The 27,500-nt window shown below is 42.9% G+C and overlaps 1 protein-coding gene across 1 annotated transcript; it reads right to left on the reverse strand.

Annotated features, from left to right (window-relative positions):
- Window positions 1–5,073: 5,073 nt before the first annotated feature.
- LOC138797870 (uncharacterized) lies at window positions 5,074–21,390 on the reverse strand. Its single transcript, XM_069978619.1, has 15 exons — window positions 21,302–21,390; window positions 19,411–19,539; window positions 17,995–18,213; window positions 17,106–17,196; window positions 16,771–16,847; window positions 15,137–15,247; window positions 13,733–13,792; window positions 11,570–11,726; window positions 10,751–10,949; window positions 10,430–10,508; window positions 9,597–9,686; window positions 8,849–8,921; window positions 8,250–8,317; window positions 7,119–7,240; window positions 5,074–5,856 (listed from the first exon to the last, which is right to left on the reverse strand). Exons 2-15 carry the CDS (start codon window positions 19,534–19,536, stop codon window positions 5,733–5,735), a joined length of 1,596 nt encoding a protein of 531 aa, XP_069834720.1. The 5' UTR covers window positions 19,537–19,539; window positions 21,302–21,390; the 3' UTR covers window positions 5,074–5,732.
- Window positions 21,391–27,500: the final 6,110 nt, after the last annotated feature.

The following is a 27,500-nucleotide window of genomic DNA, read 5'->3' on the forward strand; positions in this document are numbered from 1 at the left end:
AGAATGTGTCACCCAAATCTTTTATACCGATTAGAGTCAGATAGTAAAAATTGTTTTCTGTTTCCTATTTTTTTTAATTCACTTTTTGAACATTGCTTTGGGGGCGGCCATCTTGCCTGGGCTGTTTTTAACAGCATTTAGTGACATTTTACATCGACTCATGGACATAGATGACAATAGACAGTCTGTCCCCTTGAAATGAATGTGAAACATTACTGAGTGTGCTCTGTGACCTGTGAAGAGGTCATTCCTCAGGGAGCTGCTATTGACTCCCCTATCTACTGGTGTCACATGACGCTGCAATGCTGTACAGATCACTTTACAGCAGCCTCCTCTTATAAATACAGACACTACAGGAAGTCTCAGCTTAGTTTTAGCCCCAGTGGTGAGAATGAAAACTGGAAGATCTCAGGATTATTTTATGATTCTGACAAACATTCTTAAAAAAATGTTTACCATAAAAATATTATTTAAAGCGTAGCTGTCATTTCAGGGTCATTTTTCTGAAAACAAAAAATATCTATAGTATTTTAAGAAACTCTGTAATAGGTTTTATTTACCAAAAGAGTTTCCTTATGTACTGAAAAGTTGTTTTTCTAGCTCCCCCCTCACTTCAGAAGAAGCAGGAGTTCTGTGTCCATTATGCTCTATGGAGAGGGGAGGGGGTGAGAGGAGCGAGTGAGCACAGAGCAGTCCTGCACAGCACAACACCCTGCAATCTTCTCTCAGCAAGTTCCTAGATGGCAAATAGCGGAAAAAAAGCGTCCAACTCCTAGATGCCAGCGCTGCCTCAGTGGAATTACAGGAACGATGATGGTAATATTTAAAAAGTTTATTTAGAATACGCACAGAGTATTATGCGTTTCAAAAGCATAAGCTTTCTTCCTCAGATAGTTGTGCATACAGAGTATAGGACAGTGGGAGTTTAAAAGGACTGAGAGGATTGAGAAAAGGGCGCCAGTCCTGCCCATTAATGTTGCTAGGCAATAATATAAACAAGACAGTAGGTGCACAAACACTAATCGATACAGTTGTATACATAGGGTTGATGTAATGATAAGGCAAAAGGTATATATTACACTGCAGCTATTGGGAGCTAGAGGCAGATCGCTAGAGATAAATGTAATGAGATTGCAGGCACCCCCCACCACCACCACATTATCAAATCTTGTCCCCCCTCCGATTGGTAGTGGTCTTAAACCTAAATCCGTCTTCTACCCCATCCACAGTACAGGTAGCTTCCTGGAGACCTTTTCCTCTCTCGTCATGACAGACTTTGAGAATCTTTTCTCTGAACCATCGACTTACAAACACAACGGTTATTGACCACGATCTGGGTATCAGTGCCACATCACACTTTCTACATATGGATCCCACTATGCCTAGTGTACAAGCGGATTTTCTCCTAGAGTGTATTGGCTTTATTTTGAAGCACAACATCTTTTATTTTGATGACCAGGTCTACAAACAGCAGTGCGGGACCGCTATGGGCAGTAAATTCGCACCAAGTTTTGCGAACCTTTTTGTTGGTCTGTTCGAACAGGACTTTATCTATAAACACCACCTTTTTTCTAAGTGCATCATCTATTTGCGTTATATAGATGATATTTTCATCATCTGGGGAGGCACAACCATAGAACTGGAGGACTTCATCAAAGATATCAACCTAAACAGCTGGGGCCTTGAGTTCACACACAACATTTTTTCTAACAATGCAGAATTCCTAGATATTGTAGTCTTCCATCAGAACGACAAAATTTTAACAAAGACTTTTTTTAAAACCGTGGACAGCAATAGCTACCTTCACTACCAAAGCGCACACTATAAGAAGTGGATCACTAATATTCCCTTCGGTCAATTCAGGCGTATCCGCCGTAACTGTACCAATACAAGCGATTATAATAAGCAAAGCAAAATCCTTGCGAAAAGGTTCCAAGCTAAGAAATACCCCCGGTCTCTGGTTCAGCATTCCGCCTCCAGAGCTAGATCCCTTACCCAGAAACAATGTCTACAATCCAGCAAAAACCCAGAGACAACCATGGAGTTTGGCCTCAATTTCATCACCACTTTTTTATCTGATCATAAGGCCATCAAAAACACTGGAATATAATAAAACAAGATCCCTTTCTCTGCGACATAGTCACCTTCAGAAGATCTTGCTCCCTGAAAAACATCCTCGCCCCAAGTAAACAGAATAAAGCTAAGTCTTGTGAATCCCAGAAACCAACAAATACATCTTTCTTGCCCCCCATCACAGGCAGCTACAAGTGTGGCGTTCAAGCCTGCAAGTGCTGCTCCAATATAACACATAACACCACACAGTTTGAGTCTAAAGTCACCGGTGAGACTTTTCCAATAAAGAACTTCCTGAACTGTGGGTCCACCTATGTTGTATACCTACTAGAATGTAAGTGTGGAATTCAGTACATAGGTCGCACCACCCAAGCCCTTAGGAGCAGAATGAACCCACATAGAGCTAATGTGGAGAAGGGGTTCTATCTACATAGTGTATCCAGACATGCCATCGATTGCACTAACTCCAACTTTAGCGCCTTCCGCATTACCCCCATCAAGCAGATCCCCAAAGGCGGTCACAGATTCCAATCCCTGCGCAAAAGGGAAAAATTTTGGATCTATAAGCTTAAGACCCTGGTTCCTAAAGGATTAAATGAATATATAGAAAACGTGTATTAATGTCATATAACATGCCACCTGCTAAAGATTTTGCTTTGCCTTTACTAATATTAATACCAATATTTTGGTATTTATATTCTTATATACTATCATAGATATAGTGGTTTGATTGTTTGTTTTTTATCACCATGTTCCTATGTCTTATTTTTCTGATTATTTATTACCAATTATTCCATCTATCATCCCCCATGAATATATCCATTATATAAAATTCCATTATATATATATTTTTTTTCCTTTTTTTTTTTATCATTGATTACTAATTATTATCATTATTCTCTTTTTTTATCCCTCATGAATTTATCCTACATTTATTTATTTATTTATATTGATATAGACTAGTATATATATTATATTATATTATATATATATATATATATATATGATATATAGACTATTCACCATTATGATTTTATTCCCTTTATATGGTTTTATCACTAATTCAATGATTTTATGTGTTAATATACTCCCTGAGGAATATGTTTACCTCTAATCCCCTTATGTTATCCTTATATACATCTAGGTATTCATTTATCATCATAAATTTATTCCAATAGTTTACCTATCTATACTTGTATATATACAACATTATCCCTGTTATGCTATAATCCCCTCCTCAGTTTCCACTACCAGCTGCAGTTTACCTGCTTCTATAGCATCCTTCTATTACCTGCCATGCCCATGGGACAGCCGAACTGCTCAGCACAGTGATATCAGCCCTTGTACTACGCCACAGTCTACTCCCACTGTCCTATACTCTGTATGCACAACTATCTGAGGAAGAAAGATTATGCTTTTGAAACGCGTAATACTCTGTGCGTATTCTAAATAAAAACTTTTTAAATATTACCATCATCGTTCCTGTAATTCCACTGAGGCAGCGCTGGCATCTAGGAGTTTGACGCTTTTTTTCCGCTATTTGCCTGCACTTCTACCGGCCCCTTTGGGAGCATCCCTGTCTGTCTCTCCCAGCTAGCTGCAACCCTGAACACAGACGCCAAGTTGAAACAGGACACAGTGCCCCATAAAGGGGTGATATGCAACAAGCCCAAGGGGCTTTAAGGTGAGCCTCCATCTACCTTTCCATTTACCCATTGGTACCTACGGTATCACACGAGGCGCCGCCTCCCGCCTTTCGCTTTTTTTTCCTTTATCCTATCAAGTTCCTAGATGAGCACTGACCTTTCTGACCTCTGAATCCAGTGTTTTAGGTGCCCAGACAGTCTACAAACAGCTGACCTTCACGTCTCTTCTCCCTCGGCCCCTCCCCCCTCCTTAGGGTATAATGGACACAGCAGAATCCGTCTTCACTGGCTTCTCTGTAATAAAGACTGCTTTTCCTGATAATGCACAGATAAGAAGTGAGGGGGGGGGGAGGCTAAGAAATTGCTTCTTGAGTACAGAAAGAGGCTTTTTTGTGTAATAAAACCTATTACAGAGTTTCTTAAAATCGATTATACTACTGATTTCTGCAAAAAAAAAAAAAAAGACAGTTACGCTTTAAACAATAACTCATTTTCCGATGACACCTTCCCTTTAGCAATAACATTAGAGATGAGTGAATTTACAGTAGGAATGACGTGAAAAACGTAGTTCCTATCTGCACTCCGATCATCCGGGTGCTGGAAAAATGGATCCAGTCCTGGAAAACTTCTCCCAGCACCCGGGGAGGAGTGACACAGAGCAGACGTCCACAGCCTGATGAGCAGAATGCAGCTAGGAACTGACTGATTCGCTTCCTTCCTACTGTAAATTCGCTCATCTCTTTATAGCATGTCTGTTTATGATTTCTTTTAGATTGTGATTAGATGGCTCGAATGACTGCATACTCCCTACATTGCCGTCCCTGTGCCTTGAAGAACTGACTTGTAGGGAATAGAGTGTTCACAAGAGAATTTCTTATCTGGCCAACACAAATCATGCCCAATACAGATATGAAAATCGCTAAAACACTCCATTAAAATAATGAGGCTCATAGATACCATTTGCAAATAGTGTGTACCATCCCACCACAATAAGGTGGCCTCATGCCCAGGATGGAACCTACACTCCACTTTGGCCTCTCCATGGCATATAATAAGCCTATGCTCTGGGCATGCAGGATCCGACTAATACTGGCAATAAAAATACCTGGGTGGAGTGCACTACAAAGTAGAGGCAGCCGCTCCCCCATCTTGAACACAGAAAAAAATAAGACATGGAGATTTTAAATTTTTTTTTGTGGGTTTGTGTCTTGCCGTTAGCTGTTGCATCTTTTGTGTTTGCAAATTTTATCCATAGCAACGTGCTCCTGCCCAGTGTGAATGGTGGTGTGGGAGAGCTTGTAGAGGGTTCTCTTCACTGATAGCAGAATTATTAGATGTGGAAACAAAACAGATTAAAGCTACTGATCTTTATTTTTTTTAAATCAGATTTTTTTTTTTATTGAACAAAATTACAATTTTTTTACACCCCCCTAAAAAAAGACAGTGAATTTTATTCCTGATGGAAAACTTGTGATTGTTCCCGAAAATTAACCTGATGTTTTACAGTACCCACAAGGTTTTTTTTTTTTAAATAATACAAAGGCAATGACATGTTGGCATTGGAGCTTATAGCCTTAAGGCCTTAGTCCATGGGCCAACAATGAGGAGCAAATGAGCAGCGAGCGGGTGAGTCCGGGGAGGGGGCTGCCCGGGTGATCATCCGGGCAGCCCAAAGGATATAGCGGCGGTCTTCTGCTGCTGCCGCTACTATTCCACAGAGCGAATGTTAAAAGACAAACGACATCAACCATCAGCCGACATGAACGATGTCGGCTGATCGTTGCCTCCTATTCCACGGAACGGTTATCGGCCGAATACGGCCAATCGTGTCGTGGAATAGGGCCTTTAGAGCAGAGATGGGGGACCTTTGGCCCTCTAGCTGTTGCAGAAATAAAATTCCCATCATGCTTGGGCAACCAAAGCTTTTTCTTCGGCTGTCCAGGCATGATGGGAATTGTAGTTCTGCAACAGCTGGAGGGCCGAAGGTTCCCCATCCCTGCAGTATGATCTCCCTTAAAACCTGCTACTGAGGAATGTGTGATCCAGGTTAAGGTAGGTAGTGATGAATTCTGGGAAATCTCTTTTTAGAACAATTTCCATAAATAATTCGACTGCCGTATTTAGCCTTTGTTGTTGCCTAAAAAAAAAGGGGGGAAAAAAGTATTAATTTTAATTATATACTAATGTCATGCTACAGTAGGGAAAAATACACAGTTTGTGACTGACACATAAGCACTGCATTTAAACTTTAAGCACTCCCCTTTTATATGGATGACCCACCTTGGTGGACAGGGTAAAAAAAAAGGAAATCGGGCTTGTGCAAAAAAAAATGAGATTTTTTTTTCTGCAAACAAGCCATGATAAATCACCCACATTCCCTGCCCCGTGTTCCATGTATTTTTAATGGCTCTTTAGTGACTGATGCTATACTGTACCCAGGGCCGACTCTGGGGTCTGTGCCGCCTGAGGCAAACCTCAGGCTGCCGCCCCCCTCACTGGCACTCGAACCCCAACCCCCCCCCCCCCCGCGCGCGCCCGCGGCAAGCCCGCCAACAACATACACTACCGCCCCCACCTCACTGGAACAGCCAGGGGCCGCGGCCGCCGGACCTCTTCAAGGCGGATCTGCCGCTTTAAAAGTAGGGGGCTCCGCTACCACTAGCTGTTCTATCCAGTCCATTGAGCTTCCGGGACAGGTCACCTGATGCACGCCGGCCCGTAAGCTCACAGCTCCAGCCCCGCGCGCCGCACCTCTCTAGTCTCCTGCTCAGTGGCATACATGCAACAGCTGACCGCACAGGACCGCGGAAGAGGTGCGGCGCACGGGGCTGGAGCTGTGAGCTTACGGGGCCGGCGTGCATCAGGTGACCTGTCCCGGAAGCTCAATGGACTGGATAGAACAGCTAGCGGTAGCGGAGCCCCCTGCTTTTAAAGCGGCAGATCCGCCTTGAAGAGCTCCGGCGGCCGCGGCCCCTGGGTGTTCCAGGGAGGTGGGGGCGGTAGTGTATGTTCTGGAGGGGCCCTACAACTGATAATCTGGGCGGCCCAGTGGGCATTTGCCCGGTCCGCCAGATTATCAGCCGGGCATGCCGCCCCCTGCAGGACCGCAAAATCTGCCGCCTGAGGCGGAATACTCATTCCGCCTCATGGCAGAAGCGGGCCTGACTGTACCTAAAAAGTTTTAATAAAATAAAAATCTAAATCTTGTTTTCTCAAAAACACCTTTGACCATAACAAGTCAACAAAAAGCAGATCTCGGTGTATGTAGGCTTTCTTTATGTCGCCCCAACAGAGAAATCATTTACATGAACATTTGCCAACAAGGCTATTTGTGTTCTCCTTTTCTGCAGTGTGATGCCAGCTTCGCCCTGCCCGCCATCAGAGGTTATATTTACTTACAGAGCAGATGAGTCATCCAGCAGCTGGCGCACCACTTGCTGTACTAGAGCGAGCACCAGACCCCTTGTGACCGTTCTGTTGTCATCTTCTAATTTCACCCGGTGCCTTATCCACTGCCAGACCTGTGAACCAGAGAGAACAAAGCATGAGCTGTCCCACTGCTGACGACAAAAAAAAAAAAACTAACCCCTCGAGGGCCAACGTGGTCCTTAGCCTAAACATTTCCTCTGGTATTGTAACTAAAGATAACTGTGTATACAAAGAGACAGAATACGACACATTCTATGGTACAAACAAGCAACGGCCAAGGTGGGACCATAGTGCATACACCTGGTCGACAAGTTTTTTTTATACTGTAAATTGTGGCTTTCAAATAACAGGACCTCTACTTTTTCAAGTAAAAAAACACAGTAAAACCACATGCTAGGACGAGCTAGGAGTGGGGCCAACATACATTATTATAGGTTGGGTAGGTTTCACTCCTAGTTCTGGGCTACAAAGATTGATATAAAATAGTATGGAAGGCCATCTTTTCTTGGTTTGATCTACTCCCAGGTTTTCCTTTCTGCAATCCAGTCTAGATTAGGACCACAGTCATGCCACCTTGAGGTCTTAAGTATCTGCTTTATTAGTAATTTTCCAGTGGGTTCCCGCCCTTTGTCTTACAGGGCCCCCCCTTTTTGAGCTCCTATAGGAGGTCTCCCCGCGTCTCCTTTTATGGAAGCTCACTTTTTGGTGGCGGTCATGTCCATTCATAGGGTGTCTGAATTGGCAGCCCTCTCGTCGCTCCCCCTATCTTTTCCTACACAAGAATAAGGTAGTGCTACTCCCTCTTGCTTCTGAAAGTTGTGTCGGCTTTTTACATTAAAGAGAACATTGTCCTCCCTTTATTTTGCCCAGTTCCTTTCCATCCTAGGGAACAGTCCCCGCACTGTTTGAACCTTGTACGGGCCATCAGGATCTACTTGTCCATTGCAGCTTCTTTTCGCTGCTCTGACTCCTTCCTTGTTATACCTGATGGTACATTCACTTTAGTGCTAAAGTGGTTGAATCCATTCTTGACCTTGTATTTAATATTTACTATTAAAACACTTTTGGCATATACATGAGACTAACTCATTCTGTGCATACCTGAGAGCGAGATATTTCAGCTGTTGCCGAGTCCTCCACCTTTCCACAAAAGAAAAAATGACCTTCCCCTAAACATAAGACATTACAGGAAGAAGTTCTCAGTATTAGGGAACAATAACATTTCTAGAGGAATAGATTAAAGGGGTGCTCCAGCATGGGGGCACTTTCAGGGGGGGGGGGGGACCGGGGAGGAGGTGGCTGAAATAAAAGACGTCCACTCACCTCCCCGGTTCCAGCGGCGGGTCACTCATCACGGCGCTCCGGTTCCCGGCCATTTCCTGGTGTCTGACACCGCCAGAGACGCTATGTCTCAGGGCCGCTCAGCCACTCAGTGAAGGAGGCGGGATCCGAGCGTACTTAAAACGGATCCCGCCTCCTTTACTGAGTGGCTGAGCGGCCCTGAGACGTAGCGTCTCGGGCAGCGTCAGACACCAGGAAGGGTCCGGGAACTGGGGAACGGAGCGCCGCGATGAGTGAGCCGCCGCTGGAACCGGGGAGGTGAGTGGACGTCTTTTATTTCAGCCACCTCCTCCCCGGTCCCCCCCAAAAAGTGCCCCCACACTGGATAACCCCTTTAAGACAGAAAGTGGAACACGTACCTTTAAGCCAGGCATCAATGAACAGTATACCAACAGCAATATTATACTTCAGGCCGAACAGTGTTACACCTCCCTGAGGAAAAGAATACAAACATTTTTAGGGTATGCTCACACTGTGGAAGACGTAAGGAAATTACAAGCGGAGGTCGCGTGACAGACTCCGCTTGAAGTTCCGCCAGTCCCATTGACTCAATTAATTTTTTGACATGTCAATTCTTTGGGTGGACGACCGATTGAGTTTGAGAAATTGAATCAATGAGACTGGCGGAACTTCAAGCAGAGTCCGCTATGCCACCTCCGTTTGCAATTTCCTTGCATATTTTGTAGTGTGAACATACCCTCAGTAATCATTAAGTTGCATCAATTGCAAATTTAGGGTATATACACACTATGGAAATCACATGGTTAACTTTCTGCAGATTCCAACGCTCCTCTTTAAGTCCCACTGGTTCCATAGGATCCATTCTATGGTCAGGTGGCTTACGTCGTCCTCCCAAAAAATTTACATTTCCATTCTTTGGGCAGACGGGGTATTCTGCCTGACCATAGAATGGAGTCTATGGGACGGTCGCAGATAGAAGTGGAAGCGTGCGGGCACGAGCGGTGGAATCCACGGCACATTATCCGCGTGATTTACGTAGTGTGCACATACCCAAAATAAGAGACCACTTCTGTCAGCACCCACCATAACACATAATAATAAAGAACTTCTGCATTGTTTTTAGTGACGCAGTTGCTTTGTACTTACAGCAGGCATTACAAGTAGGTCAGACTGGGAGATATTCACCGATGGAATGATGTGTAACTGGTTGGGTCCACTGGTGTGCTCCTGGAAAAGCTGAAGAACAGTGTACAAGTGAGGTCACACGGAAATGGTTTATGCAAAATCTTCTTAATGGTTCTATTTTAGATAAATAGGATGGATATTCTTGCAGAAATCCACTGTGTGTGAATTCTCCCTTATAGAGTGAATAAATAAGAGATTAAATAAATGGGGTTTCCATGGTTTACAAAAAATAGTGATGCCTTCTTCCAAAAACAGCACCAAACCAGTTCTCAGGTTGTCTGCGGTATTACAGCTAGGCTCCATTCACTTTAAAGGGGAACTATCAGCAGGTTAGATGAATCTAACCTGCTGATATGTCCCTGTTGCACAGGAGACGCCGAGGAGGAAGATATGTCTCTTAGCTTCCTCCTCTATGCTTTTCAGGTGCAGTTACTTGTGTGCTCCACCCTTCGGTGGGACCATTAGGAGCACTACCCGCTTCCATAGCGCCGAACCACCCCCGGCCGGCCCCTTTCTAATGATAACACATTTACACAGAAAGATTATCTGCCAAAGATTTGAAGCCAAAGCCAAGAATGGATTTGGAAAGAGGAGAAATCTCAGGATTTCCTTTATGACCTGATCTCTGTTTTATAGTCCGTTTCTGGCTTTGGCTTCAAATCTTTGGCAGATAATCTTTCTGTGTAAATGGACCCTAAGAAATTGCAATACTTGACGCTTCTGCCTCCTGTAACCAAATGGTTTTGAATAGAAATATCCAATAATATATTACATAACGTGACAGATGATCTCACCTTTTGCATCGGTGCAACCAGGTCAATGTCGTACACCATAAACCCATCCACTCCGGCCGTTATTTCAAACAGCTTCAGCCTGAAATGCACAATAGTGATTGTATTGTCAGATCTCACTCTTAAGGTAGTAATAAGAAATGGTCATCACATTAATAGGGTATCCATCATTTTAGTGTGTGGTTACATATATACCCATTCTATACAAGCTGCATCTTAACCATCTTTACGCACCTTTTACACATGGGAACTACTATTACTGTTCTAGGGGGATGGAGTCACCCCATGATAGATGATGAAGTGACCCAAAGCCCCCCAGCTTACCGTGTAACAGCCGCAATAACGCTCTGATATTCTGTGCTGTCCTTGTCCTTTGGCAGAAGGAGGGCGGCCATTCCCCCTGTAGCTAAGGCTCCTCGTCTATGGCACGTCTGCACCAACAAATCCATGTAACTTTTTAGAAATCGTTTCTCCATATTCACGTACTTACTGCGATCTGGCAACAGAAATTCTAGCCGATGTCCTGAAATTTGTGAGAAAAATAAATGATTAGAAAAAAATGATGTATCTTACAACAAAACACATTACCTATTCATTTAGAAGAAGAGCAAGGAAAGTCATTATAGTTGTTCTGGGGAGAACAAAAACTAGATCAGTTGGTATCAAAGAGTTTTTTTTTTTTTTTTCCAATCTGAAGTCTTCCAGTACTTATCAGCTGTTGTATGTCCTGCAGGAAGTGGTGTATTCTTTCTAGGCTTTCTGCTGTCACCTGTGTCCATGTCAGGATCTGTCCAGAGTGGTAGCAAATCCACTACTGTTCTAGACAATTCCTGTCACAGACAGCAGGTGGCAGCAGAGAGCACTGTGTCAGACTGGAGAGATTACACCACTTCCTGCAGGGAATCCATCTTTCATTCCTCACAGGCTCTGTGGAAAATGAAAGGTGGAAGCTGATTGGTTGCTAGGGGCGACTGAGCCAGTTTCACTTTACACCATGTTTGATGAATCTCCCCCTATGTGCCCAGTACCTAACACTTACAGTATATAAAACTACAAAGTGATGCATGGCTGTGTTTTTTTTATATTATTTTTTTGCTTTTTTTTCTGTTTAATCTCTATTAATTACATTTATTCTAAACTTACCAAATTTACTGACAAATGAGGCGGAGTAATCCCAAATGCCACAGTTCAGACCGGCGGAGTGCTCCCTCAGCTCGTAGAGGATTTCTTCCATCTCGAATGACGCCAGGACACTTTCTATAAGCACCGTGGCCTTAATGCTTCCCGCTGGGAGACTCAGCTATGTGATACATGAAGAAACATGATGTCAGTAGCCGGTGGAATCGCATATAATCAGACATTTAAAGTCACTGATTTATCTATTTTTTTTAATTTCTCACAAAAGTTTTAAAACATCTTTTTTTTTTTCATTTTTTGTTGTGCCGTTCTCTTGTTATTCTTACTAGAAATTTATACAAAACATTAAAAACTGGGTGTAAGGGCCCGTTCACACTACGGAATCGGTGGCGAATGTCAATTCTTTGAGAGGAACGGAGAGCGGAGGTACGTGAACCCTCCCATTCATTCAGATAGAAGACGGGATTTGGCGCCGAGTCCACGCACACGCACGCGTGTGTGGGGGGGTGAGAGGTTTCCGCACGGAATTGCGGCACCGATTCTGTTATGTGAATGGGCCCTTAACCCAGCTGATCAGTGCACCCTTTGCCACACTGAATTATTAGTATTCAGGTGACAATTTTTTCATTTTCTGGAGGAATAACAGCTCTGAAAAACGATGGTCCAGAAGTGTGATTCCATAAAGAACATGAATTTTTTTTTTTAAATAAAAAGCCTGCTAGTCAGGGTGAGCTATGTCTCTACATATAAGCATTAAAGGGGCGAGGTATTGGGAAAAATAACCTATCTTTTCGCCTTCTTGAGTCATCACTTCTTAAAATCCATCTCATTATCTGAGGACAGAATTATAATGAGAGGTAATGTTTCTAATATACTGGAGGAGGTAAATATCAGGATCCGGCAATGACATCAGATCCAGCAATGACGTCACATCCAGCAATGGCATCAGATCCGGCAATGACGTCAGATCCGGCAGTGGTGTCAGATCCGGCAGTGGCGTCAGATCTGGCAGTGGCGTCAGATCCGGCAGTGGCGTCAGATCTGGCAATGACATCAGATCCGGCAATGACATCAGATCCGGCAATGGCATCAGATCCGGCAATGACATCAGATCCGGCAATGACATCAGATCCGGCAATGACATCAGATCCAGCAATGGCGTCAGATCTGGCAATGACATCAGATCCGGCAATGACATCAGATCCGGCAATGACATCAGATCCGGCAATGACGTCAGATCCAGCAATGACGTCACATCCAGCGATGGCATCACATCCGGCAATGACATCACATCCGGCAATGACATCAGATCCGGCAATGACGTCAGATCCAGCAATGACGTCACATCCGGCGATGACATCAGATCCGGCAATGGCGTCAGATCCGGCAATGGCGTCAGATCCGGCAATGACATCAGATCCGGCAATGACGTCAGATCCGGCAATGGCGTCAGATCGGGCAATGGCGTCAGATCCGGCAATGGCGTCAGATCCGGCAATGACGTCACATCCAGCAATGACGTCACATCCAGCAATGACGTCAGATCCAGCAATGACGTCACATCCAGCAATGACGTCAGATGTGTGATGTTCAGCTTGTCCTCCTGCTTTGCACAAAGTCTGCGCAGGAAAGTCTTCCATAAGAGCCAATGGATGTGTATGATACGATTTCAAAACTGAAAAGTGTAAAACTGCAACAATTCATGGAAAGGCTATGTTCACGGCCATTGTTTTACATGTTCATCCGGCCAATACTGCATTATCGGCTGGATGAACATTATTTTTTCTATTCAGATTACAGGCACCTTTAGGTGTTCCTGCAATCCAATTAGCCATAGCTCTGTGTACATTGTGTGTACAGAGGGTTAACTGCGGCTGCCGTTTGTAGAACTGCGGCCATAGAAAGTCGATAGGTTCATCTTTTTCTATGTCGCAGTGAACAACGGCCGCAGTGTTCGAGTGAGTGTGTGAGCACTACGGCCGTTGTTGCATTTGCTGCTATGTTCACTGCAGCGCCATTGTTTTAAATAAAAACTTCGGCCATAGTTTACGGTATTTTTTACGCTGTGTGAACATAACCTAAAAACACATGTATTTGTGTCCCTGGAGTGTGATTCAGTATGATGAGGATGTGCACTTAACACGATTCTCACAAATTGCACCACATCACCTTTTCTTCTGTCCATACAAATATCTGATTCCACAGTCTGGCCTCTAGAAAGCTTTCTACCTGGAAGAAAATATATACAGTATATTACTTTACAGAAGTGCAATATTTTATATTGGTCAGTTAAAGAAGTCCGGCAAAAATTTTAATTAAAGTATTGTTTTGTCCCCCCAAAAGTTATACAAATCCCCAATATACACTTATTACGGGAAATGCTTATAAAGTGCTTTTTCCCTGCACTTACTACTGCATCAAGGCTTCACTTCCTGGATAACATGGTGATGTCACTTCCTGGATAAAATGGTGGTGTCACTTCCTGGATAACATGGTGATGTCACTTCCTGGATAAAATGGTGGTGTCACTTCCTGGATAACATGGTGATGTCACTTCCTGGATAACATGGGGATGTCACGACTCCCAGAGCTGTGCGGGCTGTGACTGCTGGAGAGGATGATGGCAGGGGGATGCTCACTGTCCCTCCAGTGCCCTGTGTCCCTCTGGCATCATCCTCTCCAGCAGCTACAGCCCGCACAGCTCTGGGAGTCGGGCCGAGACATCACCATTTTATCCAGGAAGTGACATCACCATTTTATCCAGGAAGTGACATCACCATGTTATCCAGGAAGTGACATCACCATTTTATCCAGGAAGTGACATCACCATGTTATCCAGGAAGTGACATCACCATGTTATCCAGGAAGTGACATCACCATGTTATCCAGTAAGTGAAGCCTTGATGCAGTAGTAAGTGCAGGGAAAAAAACACTTTATAAGCATTTTCAATAAGTGTATATTGGTGATTTGTATAACTTTTGGGGGGGGGGCAATAAAATACTTTAATAAAAAATTTTGCCGGGCTTCTTCTTTAAGGGACCCCCTCATTTTACAGTCAGTTCCTTTTGCCCCATGATACCTGCTGTCTGAATTCTACTTCTATTTGATTTCTCAGAAAAGGAAGAGAACATATTCTTCCTCATCAATGAGCAACATACTGGTCGGTGATGCTGTTATTGGAGATATAGCCGCCATAAGTCTCTGCCTTGCAGTTAGTAAGTAATGGTTTACCACTAGTTTGTCCTTTTCAGAAAAATAATTGTGATGAAGAACTGGGTGATGCTGAGACATACAACCATTGAACAAAATGGAGAATGTAGTTCATTGTTTGCACAGACACAGCGGCATACAATCCAGTATGGCTGTACCTGGTGCTACATCTCCTTTCCACTGACTTGTAGAGGATTGGGGCTGCAGCACAAATGCCCCATACAGACGAGCTATTAAAGAGGCCAAGACACTCGCACCAACATTCTGCCGATTAAAGGTTTCTTCTAGGTTAGGCCCCAACTGATCAAACAATGGTGACTTATCTCAACTATTTTGATTGGAACGGTCACACTTTAACTTACCTTTGATAAATAGAAGAAGGGCCCGCATTCACTCTCACTGAGTCTTTTCCCGACGTGGTACATGAGTAGGCCATAGTCAAAAAGAGGCCCGGGGATCTCTCTGCCATTAATCTGTGATGAGAAAACTGCCCGCTACATCACCTGTGTTCAGCCTATAGGAGATTATACTATATTATCAGTTTCTATGAAGAACATATAGTGTACACGACTGGTGAAGCCTGGTACTGACCAGACGGAGGCCTGCAACAATTTGAGCGATGTTTTTAAAAAGTCGCAAAGGATAAATTGGGCGCTAATCCCGGATTATGCTATCTTTTGGGTGAATACTCAAAACAAGCAGATTAAAAAAAAGTTGCATCTGAAAAATATTCACCTGTTGAATACGGGTTCATAAATAGAATATATACATTGTATTGCTCTCAGGACCCCATATATACATTGTATTGCTATCAGGACCCTATATATATAGTATTGCTCTCAGGACCCCATATATATATAGTATTGCTCTCAGGACCGCATATATACATTGTATTGCTATCAGGGCCCAATATATACATTGTATTGCTCTCAGGACCCCATATATACATTGTATTGCTCTCAGGACCCCATATATATATAGTATTGCTCTCAGGACCGCATATATACATTGTATTGCTCTCAGGACCCCATATATATATAGTATTGCTCTCAGGACCCCATATATATATAGTATTGCTCTCAGGACCGCATATATACATTGCATTGCTATCAGGGCCCAATATATACATTGTATTGCTCTCAGGACCCCATATATACATTGTATTGCTATCAGGCCCCTATATATTTTGTATTGCTATCAGGCCCCTATATACATTGTATTGCTATCAGGACCCCATATATACATTGCATTGCTATCAGGACCCCATATATATATATATTGTATTGCTATCAGGACCCCATATATACATTGCATTGCTATCAGGGCCCAATATATACATTGTATTGCTCTCAGGACCCCATATATACATTGTATTGCTATCAGGCCCCTATATATATTGTATTGCTATCAGGCCCCTATATACATTGTATTTTGTGTGCATGTTATTATGTTTAGTTAGAAAAAACTGAACTGTAGAAGAAGAGGAGACAGTGAGAGATTACTGGGGGAAAGATCAGAAGCAACGTGAGAAAATATTACTTTACTGAAGGAGTAGTAGATGCTTGGAACAAACTTCCAGCAGATGTGGTTGGTAAATCTACAATAACAGAATGTAACCTGCCTGGTGTGTACATATATCTATCCTAAGATAATAAGAAGGGAAATACTACAAGGGCAGAGTAGATGGACGGGAGGGGGGCTTTTTATGCCGACAATCTTCTATGTTTCTAAAATATAAAAGGTGAAGTGTGACGGGTTTAAATGTTTGCTATAATGTCTTCTACAATCTGCAAGTATCAGCAATCCTTTCCTATTCTCTAGCTGAGGACATGTATCCCCGCACACAATCTGTTGGCTCTTTATAGTGCATTGCGGCTAACAATAGACGTGTTTACACATTCACAGCGATTATAATATATAGTCCGCAACATGGCAGCAAACGTAACGTCTACTCCAAACCACATCAGAGATTATACACAGAACAAAGATGTATTACCAGCATATTGTGCTCCACCATGTTCCAAGCCCTTGGTCTGAGCATTAACACAGGGGCCTCAGAGACAGACAGTAACCCTGCAGATAGGAGGTAAACCTGGCATATATGAATAATCCTGGGCCATTGTATCTCATGTACTTCGAAGGCGAAGATTTATCAAACATGGTGTAAAGTGAAACTGGCTCAGTCGCCCCTAACAACCAATCAGATTCCACCTTTCATTTTCCAAAAAATCTGTGAGGAATGAGAGGTGGAATCTGATTGGTTGCTAGGGGCGACTGAGCCAGTTTCACTTTCCACCATGTTTGATAAATCCCCCCCTTCATCTTTATTACCTGGTATCTCGCCATGAACCACTTGATAGACGTTAAAAATCCCTTTGATCTGATTGTAGAAGGTCGGACAGTTACCGTCATCAAAATCCACCTAAGTGAAACACGTTACAGCAAGAGAAGGCTGTCAGCGATGGAGGAATCACATGGTATCGTCTATTGGATGGTGGTCATAGGGGGGTATGAATATTCTGGATAGTGAGTTACACCTATCATATAAACCTGTCTTTTTTTGGCCATTTGACTTCTGACTTTTTACATGTCCGTCATTTTGAGGCCAAATAACATCCGTTATTTTAAAATCACGAACGTAGAAGCAAAGTAAAGACGGATTTGCTGAGTCCATTATAACCTATGAAGGGGGAGGGGGATGAGTGAACAAGGAGAACAGAGAAGCAGCTGTACAGTTTAGAGACTGGGCACATAAAACACTGGAGTCACAGGTCAGAAAGGTCAGTGCTTATCTGGGAGCTTGGTGAGAGAAGATTTCAGGATGTTGTGCTGTCCAGGGCTGCCCTTTCTCCTCTCCCTGCTCCCTCATCCCCTCCCCTCTCCATAGAGCATAATGGACACAGAAATCCTGCTTCTTCTGAAGTGAGGGGGGAGGAAGGAAGAAAGGAAGGAAGAAGAAAACTCTTTTGCTTAATAAAACTTATTACAGAGTTTCTTAAAATCCCTTGTACTATTGATATTTATTGATTTCTGAAAAGTGACACTTAAATGACAGTTACACTTTAACTTATATGAAGTTACCATTTGTTGATGTTATTTATTGGTTTTGTGATGCATGTTGTTGTGATATTATATATGCCTACACATGTGATATATAGATGGGTTGGAGATCTTTTTGGAGGTCTAGAAGCCCCTGACGGGGTATGATGTTATTTTTTACCTGTATTCCTTGAGCAGAGGACATCAACGCTCTATGGAAACGTTCGGTTTGGTACGGTGCTGTATCCCCAATATCCACATGTCTGTTCTGAAGTCTATGGGGAACAGCGGCCACCTTCCAGTTTGTGTCATTTCTTATATGTGCAGTGTTCGGTGAAAAATCAGGATAGCTATTAGTTAAGTCGAGCTCAACTTTTCGCGCTGTTCGATTCCACAAAATCTGCAAACAAAAATTTTACAAAAAAATTACTTATTCAAAATTCTTCACTTTGTGACTAGAGGCAAAACTCCTGCGCTTAATACACTATCTATAACAGACCTCTCATCTACCATATGCCTTCACAGACAACAAGACCCACATATAACTTGCACGTCCATTGCACGCTCATGCAAGGAAAGCATTTTGTTCATCATGCAGGTTGTATATCAACTAAAGGCAATTAAAGGGATACTCCAGCAAAAATCTTTTTCTTTAAAATTAACTAGTGCCACAAAGTTATATAAATTTGTAATTTAGTTTTCTTTAAAAATCTCCAGTCTTCCAGTACTCATCAGCTGCTGTATGTCCTACAGGAAGTGGTGTATTCTTTCCAGTCTGACACAGTGCTCTCTGCTGCCACCTGTGTCCATGTCAGGAACTGTCCAGATCAGTAGCAAATCCCCATAGAAAACCTCTCCTGCTCTGGATGGTTCCTGTCTCGGACAGAGATGTAAGCAGAGAGCACTGTAGTGACTGAAAAGAATCAACCACTTCCTGCAGGACATACTGCAGCTGATAAGTACTAGAAGACTGGAGATTTTTAAATAGAAGTAAAATACAAATCTATATAACGTTCTGAAACCAGTTGATATTAAAGAAAAAGATTTTTGCCGGAGTACCCCTTTAACTATAACTAAGTATATTATTTTGCTAACTTTTCCTAATTATATTATATTATATTATGTTAAATAAAAAATAAATAAATTATATATATATATATATATATATATATATATATATTTTTTTTTTTTTTTTATTATATCAACTATACACGCTTACCAGTAGACAATGGTTTTGGTTTTTGTTATGCAACAATTCAGTCAGTATATATTGTGTGGTTATAGTTTTTGGTGCTGTGTGACAGGAGAGCTGACCATACAATGCAAAACCCCCTAGGATTCTCTTCTACTGAATATGGACATGCAGCTGTACACATGCACAGGGAAGACCTCTTCATACTATAGGGTATAGTACTAAATAATATAAACCCCATCTGCTCCAGAAGCTGGCTTTCTAAAAGGTTGTTTCCAAGCTACCAACTGAATGTCTCACGTAAACTTCTCTTAGATTTATCAGCACCTCCTAATACTCAACTGAGTCAGAGGCACAGATTGAATTCTACTGAATATGTATGAGCACATTGGTAAAATTGCTTACCTTGTCAACTTCATTATTGAATGTAGAAGTGATCTGAGCGAGGAAACGGACGGCATCAGGAGTGAGAAGTACATGAAACTCTTCTTCCAGGCCAAGTGGAGGGTCACTTAGTTCCACATTCTCCATTTCCTAGGAGACAGTATTCCTAGGAGGCATTATTATTTGCAATGACACTCTAAATAAGGGATGGAGAACCTTTGGCCCTACAGCTGTTGCAAAACTACAATTCCCATCATGCCTGGGCAGTCAAAGCTTTGCAATGCTGACAATGCGTCAGAGCAAAACTGAGTCATGAGGAGGAAAGAACTGCCCGTAGAGCTCAGAGACTGTGTCAAAGCAAAGATATGTAGAAGGGTACAAAGAAGGTACAAAGAGTCGCCTCCATTATCCTTCACATTGCCGATCACCAAACTAAGTGATTGGGGGAGAGGGGCCTTGGTTAGAGATGTGTTCAATGGCACGGTGGTGGCAGCATTGTGCCGGGGGCGGGGGGGGGGGGGGGGGGGGTTGGTTTAGCAGCTGGAAGAGGTCAGAGTTGAGGGAAAGATAAAGAGAGCAAAGTACAGAAATATTTTTCATGACAACCTTCATGTTTACATTGGAGAGAACTTTGCAAAAATGTCTTTGCATATTTGAAGTGTCTTCTTTCTGTGGATAGGGGTGAGATCCTTGGTGAACCCACAACAACATCTACACAAGCAAGAGTATCTCAATAAATTAGAATATTATCCAAAAAGTTTTTTTTTTTTCAGTAATTCAATTCATAAAGTGAAACCCCTATATTATATAGAGTCTCTACAAATACAGTGAACTTTTTTAGTATTTATTTCTGCTAAGGTTGATGATTATGGCTGACAGCCAAGGAAAACCCAAATAGCACAGTCTTTTCTAGTCAGCTCACCAGTTCAACCTCACCATCTGGTGCTCGGAAAGACCCGGAACATGGCCCATACACGAGAATCCAAGAAGTGCAGCACCCAGGATGGAGGTAACGTGTATCAAATTATTATTGTAAAACTATCAAGGTACAGGAAAAGTAGTTGATGCGTTTTGGCAGCGAAACGCACCAACTACAGTTACTTTTGTATCCATAATCATCAGCAGAAGTATACACTAGAAAAAGTTCCCTTTGTTTGAGTCTATTATATATATATATAATGTTTGTAATGGCTCCATGTAATATAGATGTTTCACTTGTTGAATTGAATTACTGAAAAAAAAATAACTTTTTGATGATATTCTAACTTAGTCAGATGCACTTGTATTTGTAGATTTTGTTGTAACTCATGCGACTTTTGCTGCGTATCTGTGACAAATCTGCATGCAAAAATTCTGACACTTTTAGAATCGCCCTACTGGGGTGTATTCAGTGCCTAGGACAGCATGAGCAGCAGAAAGCTTGAAGTCCCCTTGTGCCCCTTCTCCCACAAACCTTAGTTCCCCCTTGCACAGACAGCATCTTGTGCCCTCTCTAACAGACTGCTCCATTTCTTTCAGACTGTTACCCATTACAGGCTGCTCTTTATGGCCCTCTCCGCACAGACTGCTCCTTATGCTTTCTCTCACATTACTTCTTATTCCTCCTCCGCAGTGTGCCTTATGCCCCCGCTCTCACAGACAGCAATCTGTGCCCTCTCTAACAGACTGCTCCAGAATGCTCTTCATGGCCCTCTCTGCACAGACTGCTCTTTATGTCTCCTTAGCATGGTTTTCCTTATGACCCTGCTCTACCCTTCACAAGCAACTCTTTATGATCCTCCGCACAGACTTTGCACTCCTTGCAGTTTCATATCTGCGTTTCTGCCCCGACTAGGTAAGAATCATCACCTGTGCTACAATAAGCAGAAACATATTGCACAGGTTATAAAGTCATTGTCAGGTAGATACTTACACAGCTTCCCGAGGAAACACCTATAGTGCGTCTAGTGTTATTTCAGCAGCCTGAAAAATAAGACTGTGAAGTATAAGAACTTCCTATCAATATTTAACAGTAATGTCATCAGACCTTGATCCGGGACTTCAACCATTGTACTAGACTAGCAAAAATGTAGGCAAAAGCAGAGCCAGGTTCTGGTGACATTTCTATTTCAGATCCCAGTTGCATTGTTATTGGGGACATTTTGTATAGATGCCCTCATATACAGGAACAACTCATGTCAGGCAGGAAATATACATTGTATTTTATTTTATTTTTTCAATTAAGCCCCTAACAGAACTGGAAATGTTGACATCAGAATTTCTACGTGGTACAGGCTCAGACTTTGGACCCCTAACCTCGGTATAGAAATAGGATATTACAAACCATTTCATTACTGTAATAGATCTTCTTTAGAGATTTTAGAGATGATCGAGTAGGTATTCAATCGAATAATACACAATACCAATAACTATGCAAGGGGGGGGGGGGGGGGGTGGTACAGGCTCTAGGACCACACAGGCAGCAACCTGCCCAATCTCATCAACAGAGTCATGCCACCCTTGCCCACTCCCAGGTGCTCTTTTCCCTAATTGGACTCCATTAAAGTACTTGAAGAATCCCAGGAGCTACCTGAGGATTTTCTGTGTAGTGTTCCCCAAGCACTGGAGCATCCGCCATCTCATGGTGACTTTGGTGGTGTGTACCGGCAACCTGCACATCAAATTGTTACTGATGATGATGAGACACAGTTGCAATCGGGGGAGGCTGTTGGTATGGTGAGCGGGCAGGAGGAGGAGCAAAGTGTGTAAGAGGAGGTGCCGGGTGGGGTAATGTCCAGCAGGGAAAGCAGTGGATATGAGGAGGGCTGTGCAGCACTGCAAAAGGCAGCTAAAGGCAGAGAACTGTCCACTGGGAGAACGCAGGGCTCCAGCTGTTCCCTGTAGCAGCCATTTTGGTGTGGAAATTTTTAATGTGTGCGCGGATGATAAACGCAGCGCAGTTTGCACAATTTGCCACTCAAAGCTGAGTAGGGGCTCCGAGAAGAGCACATGACGACCTCAGGCATGCAGCGTCACTAGGAAGCCAAGCACTGGGCTGAGTGGGAAAGAGCAGGACTGAGGCTAACCTGAAGGGCTATGCACTTAATTTTTTCAGGGCTCTTTCAAGGGCCTCCATATAATTTTTTTCCTGGGCTTTTTCAAGGGCCTCTATAGAATTTTTTAGAGGGCTCATTTCTAGGGGCATCCATACAATTTTTCTGAGGGCTCACCTCAAGGGCCTCAAGCTAGTTTTTGGAGGGCTCATCTCAATGGCCATGTATAAAATTGTGGATTTGACATTCATTATCAGATGCTACTTGTGGCTAGAGAGGGAGACAGTGTGTAGCAGAGTGAGTAGGTTATTAGGTGATATTAAGCAGGAAAGACCCTCAAAAGTCCTTGTTAGGACAAAAACTTGTGTGGGGCAAAAACTTGGCATTTTAACTTTTAATCAGAATCTTGCTATTTTAGTGGAATCCTTGTGTTATCCATTTCAAACCATTTAATTTGTAGATAAAAACATGCTGGGGGCGTCCTCTGCCTTCCTTTCATTTTGTAGCTGTTTCAAAGGCAGAAGCCAGCAGCTCAGTAAAGGCCACTTTATCGGCTGTTTTTTTAATCTTCCATTTCAAATTAACTTGAATTCAATTCAATCTTTTATTTACCTTTTTTTTTAATAAAATCGAATCGAATGAGAATGTTGGAGGCCTCACCACAAAATCAATTTTTGAAGAACTCATTTCAAGGGCCTGCTAATTTTATTTTTTTTTTAGGTTAAAGAAGTCACTGTTTAGCATGCACGATCAATCAGGTCAGTAGAGGCGGTAGTAGTGGGTGGTTTTTCCATCAAATTTAATTTAAATTTACCTTCTCTTAGATACTCAAATTACAGGGTCTCTTAAGAAGACTGTATTGTTATCAGTTCTTCTGTAACTCACAGGATTTTTGGAGGGCTCACCTCAAGGGCATCCAGATTAATTTTTAGAGGGCTCACCTCAACGGCATCATAATCAATTTTTGGAAGGTCTCAATTCTAACTTGTCTAACTCCATTTTTGGAGAGCTCACCTCAAGGGCATCAAAATAACTTTTTAAAGGGATCCCCTCTACAACATCAAAATAAATTTTTTTAAAGTTTTAATTGTAACTTGTCTAACTCCATTTTGGAGGGCTCAACTCAAGAGCCTAATTTCCATTTTGGAGGGTTCAACTTGTTTTTAGTCAATGCTCATCCCAATTAGTATTAAAGGGGTAGTGCGGTGCTCAGCAAGTATTCACAGAATAACACACATTACAAAGTTATACAACTTTGTAATGTATGTTATGTCTGTGAATCGCCCCCTTCCCGTGTCCCCCCACCCCCGCACGTGTACCCGGAAGTGTGTTGTGCTATACATACCTGATCATACATACCTGATCCGTGTCGACCGACCCCATCCGCCATCTTCTTCAAAGACGTCATCTTCAGGAGGCAGGCCGAACCGCTCCTGCCGGCCCCACTCTGCTGCGTCATAACTGTGCTCAGCCGCGATTGGCTGAGCACAGTTATGCTCAGACAATCGCGGCTGAGCAGCTAATGACGCAACACGCGTCATCAGCTGCTCAGCCGCGATTGGCTAAGCAGTTATGCTCAGCCAATCACGGCTGAGCAGCTGATGACGCTGTAGAGGGGGTCCGGCATGCGGGATGGCTGCAGCGAGTCAGCCGGCCTCCCGAAGATTGCATCGACAGAAGACGGGGAAGGATAAGAGCAGTGAATAGGGAGATCCATATGTTGCAGATGAGCAGTGGGGATGATTGTAGCCACAGCACAGTAATAAATCCTATTTCTTATAATGAAGCGGTTAAACTCGATGGTAATATAAAGTGTATAGTTACTTATGCCAGAAGTCTAGCCAGCAAGATGGGGGAGCTAGAGGCCTTGGTTCTGGAGGAGTCCATTGATGTGGTTGGTGTGACTGAGACATGGCTGGACTCCTCACATGACTGGGCTGTCAATATTCAGGGATTTGCATTGTTCAGAAGGGACCGGGTGGGCAGAAGGGGAGGAGGAGTATGTCTGTATGTCAGAAATGATATTAAAGTGAGTGTAAAAGATGAAATAGTGGGCGATGACTGTGATGATGTGGAAGCATTGTGGGTAGAACTACAGAAGGAGGTAAAGAGTGAAAAAATTATTCTTGGTGTAATCTATAGACCCCCCCAACATTACTGAGGAGGTAGATGGCCAGTTGAATAGACAAATAGAGCGGGCTACCCGGGAGGGGACAGTAGTGGTAATGGGGGACCTCAACTACCCAGATATAGATTGGGGTCACGGTTCAGCTAAATCCACAAAGGGGAGGGAATTTCTTAACCTCCTGCAGGATAATTTTCTGGGCCAGTTTGTGGAGGAGCCAACTAGAAGTGATGCCTTGTTGGATCTGGTTATTTCTAACAATGCCTAGCTGGTTGGGGATGTCACTGTCCATGAACACCTGGGGAATAGTGACCACAATATAGTGACTTTTAGCTTAAAGTGTAGAAAAGAAAAACATGTTGGGAGGGCAAAAACTCTTAATTTTAAAAGGGCCAATTTTCCTGGGTTAAGGGCTGAACTTCAGGGCATAGACTGGGAGCGGCTGCTGTCACATACTGATGCAGCTAATAAATGGGAAATCTTCAAATCCACATTAACTGTACTGCCAAATATATTCCTATGGGTAACAAATATAAACGGTTAAAATCAAATCCCACATGGCTTACAACCGAGGTTAGAGGGGCTATAAATGAGAAAAAAGGGGCATTCAAAAAATACAAATCAGAGGGGTCAGCTGTAGCCTTTAAACATTACAAAGAAGTCAACAAAACCTGTAAAAATGTAATAAAAGCAGCAAAAATTCACAATGAAAGACAGGTAGCTATAGAAAGCAAAAGAAACCCCCAAAAATTCTTCAAATATATTAATGCAAAAAAAACAAGGTCAGAGCATGTAGGACCCCTAAATAATGGCGACGGGGAGTTAATAACTGGGGATCAGGAGAAAGCTGAGTTACTTAATGGCTTCTTCAGTTCTGTATATACAAAAGAAGAGGATGGAGCTGTGGTGGGTGGGGCCAGTACTGAGGTGGGTGGGGCCAGTGCTACTAACACATGTAATGTACTGAACTGGTTTACTATAGATATGGTCCAAGATAAATTAAATAAACTCAATGTAACCAAAGCTCCAGGGCCTGATGGATTTCACCCCAAAGTTCTTAGGGAACTCAGTTCTGTAATTTCTCTACCCTTGTATGAAATATTCAGTGATTCTTTGCTTACTGGTATTGTGCCGAGGGACTGGCGTAAGGCAAATGTAATGCCGATTTTCAAAAAGGGCTCTCGAACTTCCCCAGGTAACTATAGACCTGTAAGCTTAACGTCCATTGTGGGGAAACTATTTTAGGGGCTTATAAGGGACTACATCCAGGAATATGTAGTGGCTATTAGTATTATAAGTGATAACCAGCATGGTTTTACTAAGGACAGACGCTGTCAAACCAACCTAATATGTTTCTAAGAAGAGGTGAGTAGAAGCCTGGATGAGGGCGCACCTGTGGATATCGCATACCTGGATTTTGCTAAAGCGTTTGACACAGTTCCTCATGGACGTCTGATGGGTAAGTTAAAGTCTATCGGTTTGGAAAATTTAATGTGTAACTGGATTGAAAACTGGCTTAATCATCGTACCCAGAGAGTGGTGGTCAATGATTCCTACTCCGAATGGTCCCTGGTAATAAGTGGTGTACCCCAAGGGTCAGTACTGGGCCCTCTTCTGTTTAACTTGTTTATTAATGATATTGAGAATGGAATTAACAGCAATAATTCTATCTTTGCAGATGACACTAAGCTTTGTAGTACAGTACAGTCTATGGAGGATGTGCAAATGTTACAGGATGACTTAGACACACTGAGTGTTTGGGCGTCCACTTGGCAAATGAGGTTCAATGTGGATAAATGTAAAGTTATGCACCTGGGTACTAATAACCCGCATGCATCATATGTCCTGGGGGGAGTTACTTCTGTCAATAAGCTACAGAACAGCACACAATGTCAGTCAGCTGCTTCTAAGGCCACCAGGATATTGTCATGCATTAAAACAGGCATGGACTCTCGGGACAGGGATATAATATTACCGCTTTATAAAGCTTTGGTGCGGCCTCATCTGGAGTATGCCGTCCAGTTTTGAGACCCGATTCATAAAAAGGATGTTCTAGAGCTCGAGAGGGTACAAAGACGGGCAACTAAACTAATAAGGGGAATGGAGCATCTTAGTTATGAGGAGAGATTACAAGAATTACATTTGTTTAGTCTGGAAAAGAGACGTTTAAGGGGAGATATGATTAATTTATTTACATATATAAATGGCCCCTACAAGAAATATGGGGAAAAGATGTTCCAGGTAAAACCCCCTCAAAGGACAAGGGGGCACTGCCTCCGCCCGGAGAGACAAGGGGGCGCTGCCTCCGCCTGGAGAGACAAGGGGGCGCTGCCTCCGCCTCGAGAAAAAAAGGTTCAATCTCCGGAGGCGACAAGTCTTCTTTACAATGAGAACTGTGAATCTGTGGAACAGTCTACCACAGGATCTGGTCACAGCAAAAACAGTAGAGAGCTTCAAAACAGGGCTAAACAAGTTCTTAGAGCAAAATAATATAAATGCATATGTATAGAACTTATAATCCTTCCCCTTCCCTGTATCCATCCCCTCCTTGGTTGAACTTGATGGACATGTGTCTTTTTTCAACCGTATTAACTATGTAACATGCGTCAGGTATGTATATCGCACCACACTTCCGGGTACACGTGCGGGAGTGGGGGGATATTAGAAGGGGGCGATTCATAGACATAACATACATTACAAAGTTATATAACTTTGTAATGTGTGTTATTCTGTGAATAATTGCTGAGCGCCGCACTAGCCCTTTAATAATTTTGGTGCCTTCTGGCTTTCCTATCTTCAATAATTAGGCTCTCATGCACAATTGCATCAGAGTGTGAGGCAAAAACTTGCCATTTGAACTTTCAATCAGAATCTTGCTATTTTAGTAGGTTCCTTGTGCTGTCCATTTCAAACCATTTAATTTGTGGATAAAAACTTGCTGGGGGTGCCCCCTG

Source organism: Dendropsophus ebraccatus, chromosome 7 (assembly GCF_027789765.1).
Source record: "Dendropsophus ebraccatus isolate aDenEbr1 chromosome 7, aDenEbr1.pat, whole genome shotgun sequence".
Taxonomy (NCBI): Eukaryota; Metazoa; Chordata; class Amphibia; order Anura; family Hylidae; genus Dendropsophus; species Dendropsophus ebraccatus.

What these genes read in the sequence shown, in the direction of transcription:
- LOC138797870 (XM_069978619.1), bottom strand. Translation starts at nt 19,536, where the DNA reads ATGGAGAATGTGGAACTAAGTGACCCTCCACTTGGCCTGGAAGAAGAG. An exon ending in TTGTATGGACAGAAGAAAAG is followed by an intron (nt 11,727 to 13,732) that starts GTGATGTGGTGC and finishes TGTATCACATAG; the next exon opens with CTGAGTCTCCCAGCGGGAAG. An exon ending in ACCTACTTGTAATGCCTGCT is followed by an intron (nt 8,922 to 9,596) that starts GTAAGTACAAAG and finishes TCTTTTCCTCAG; the next exon opens with GGAGGTGTAACACTGTTCGG.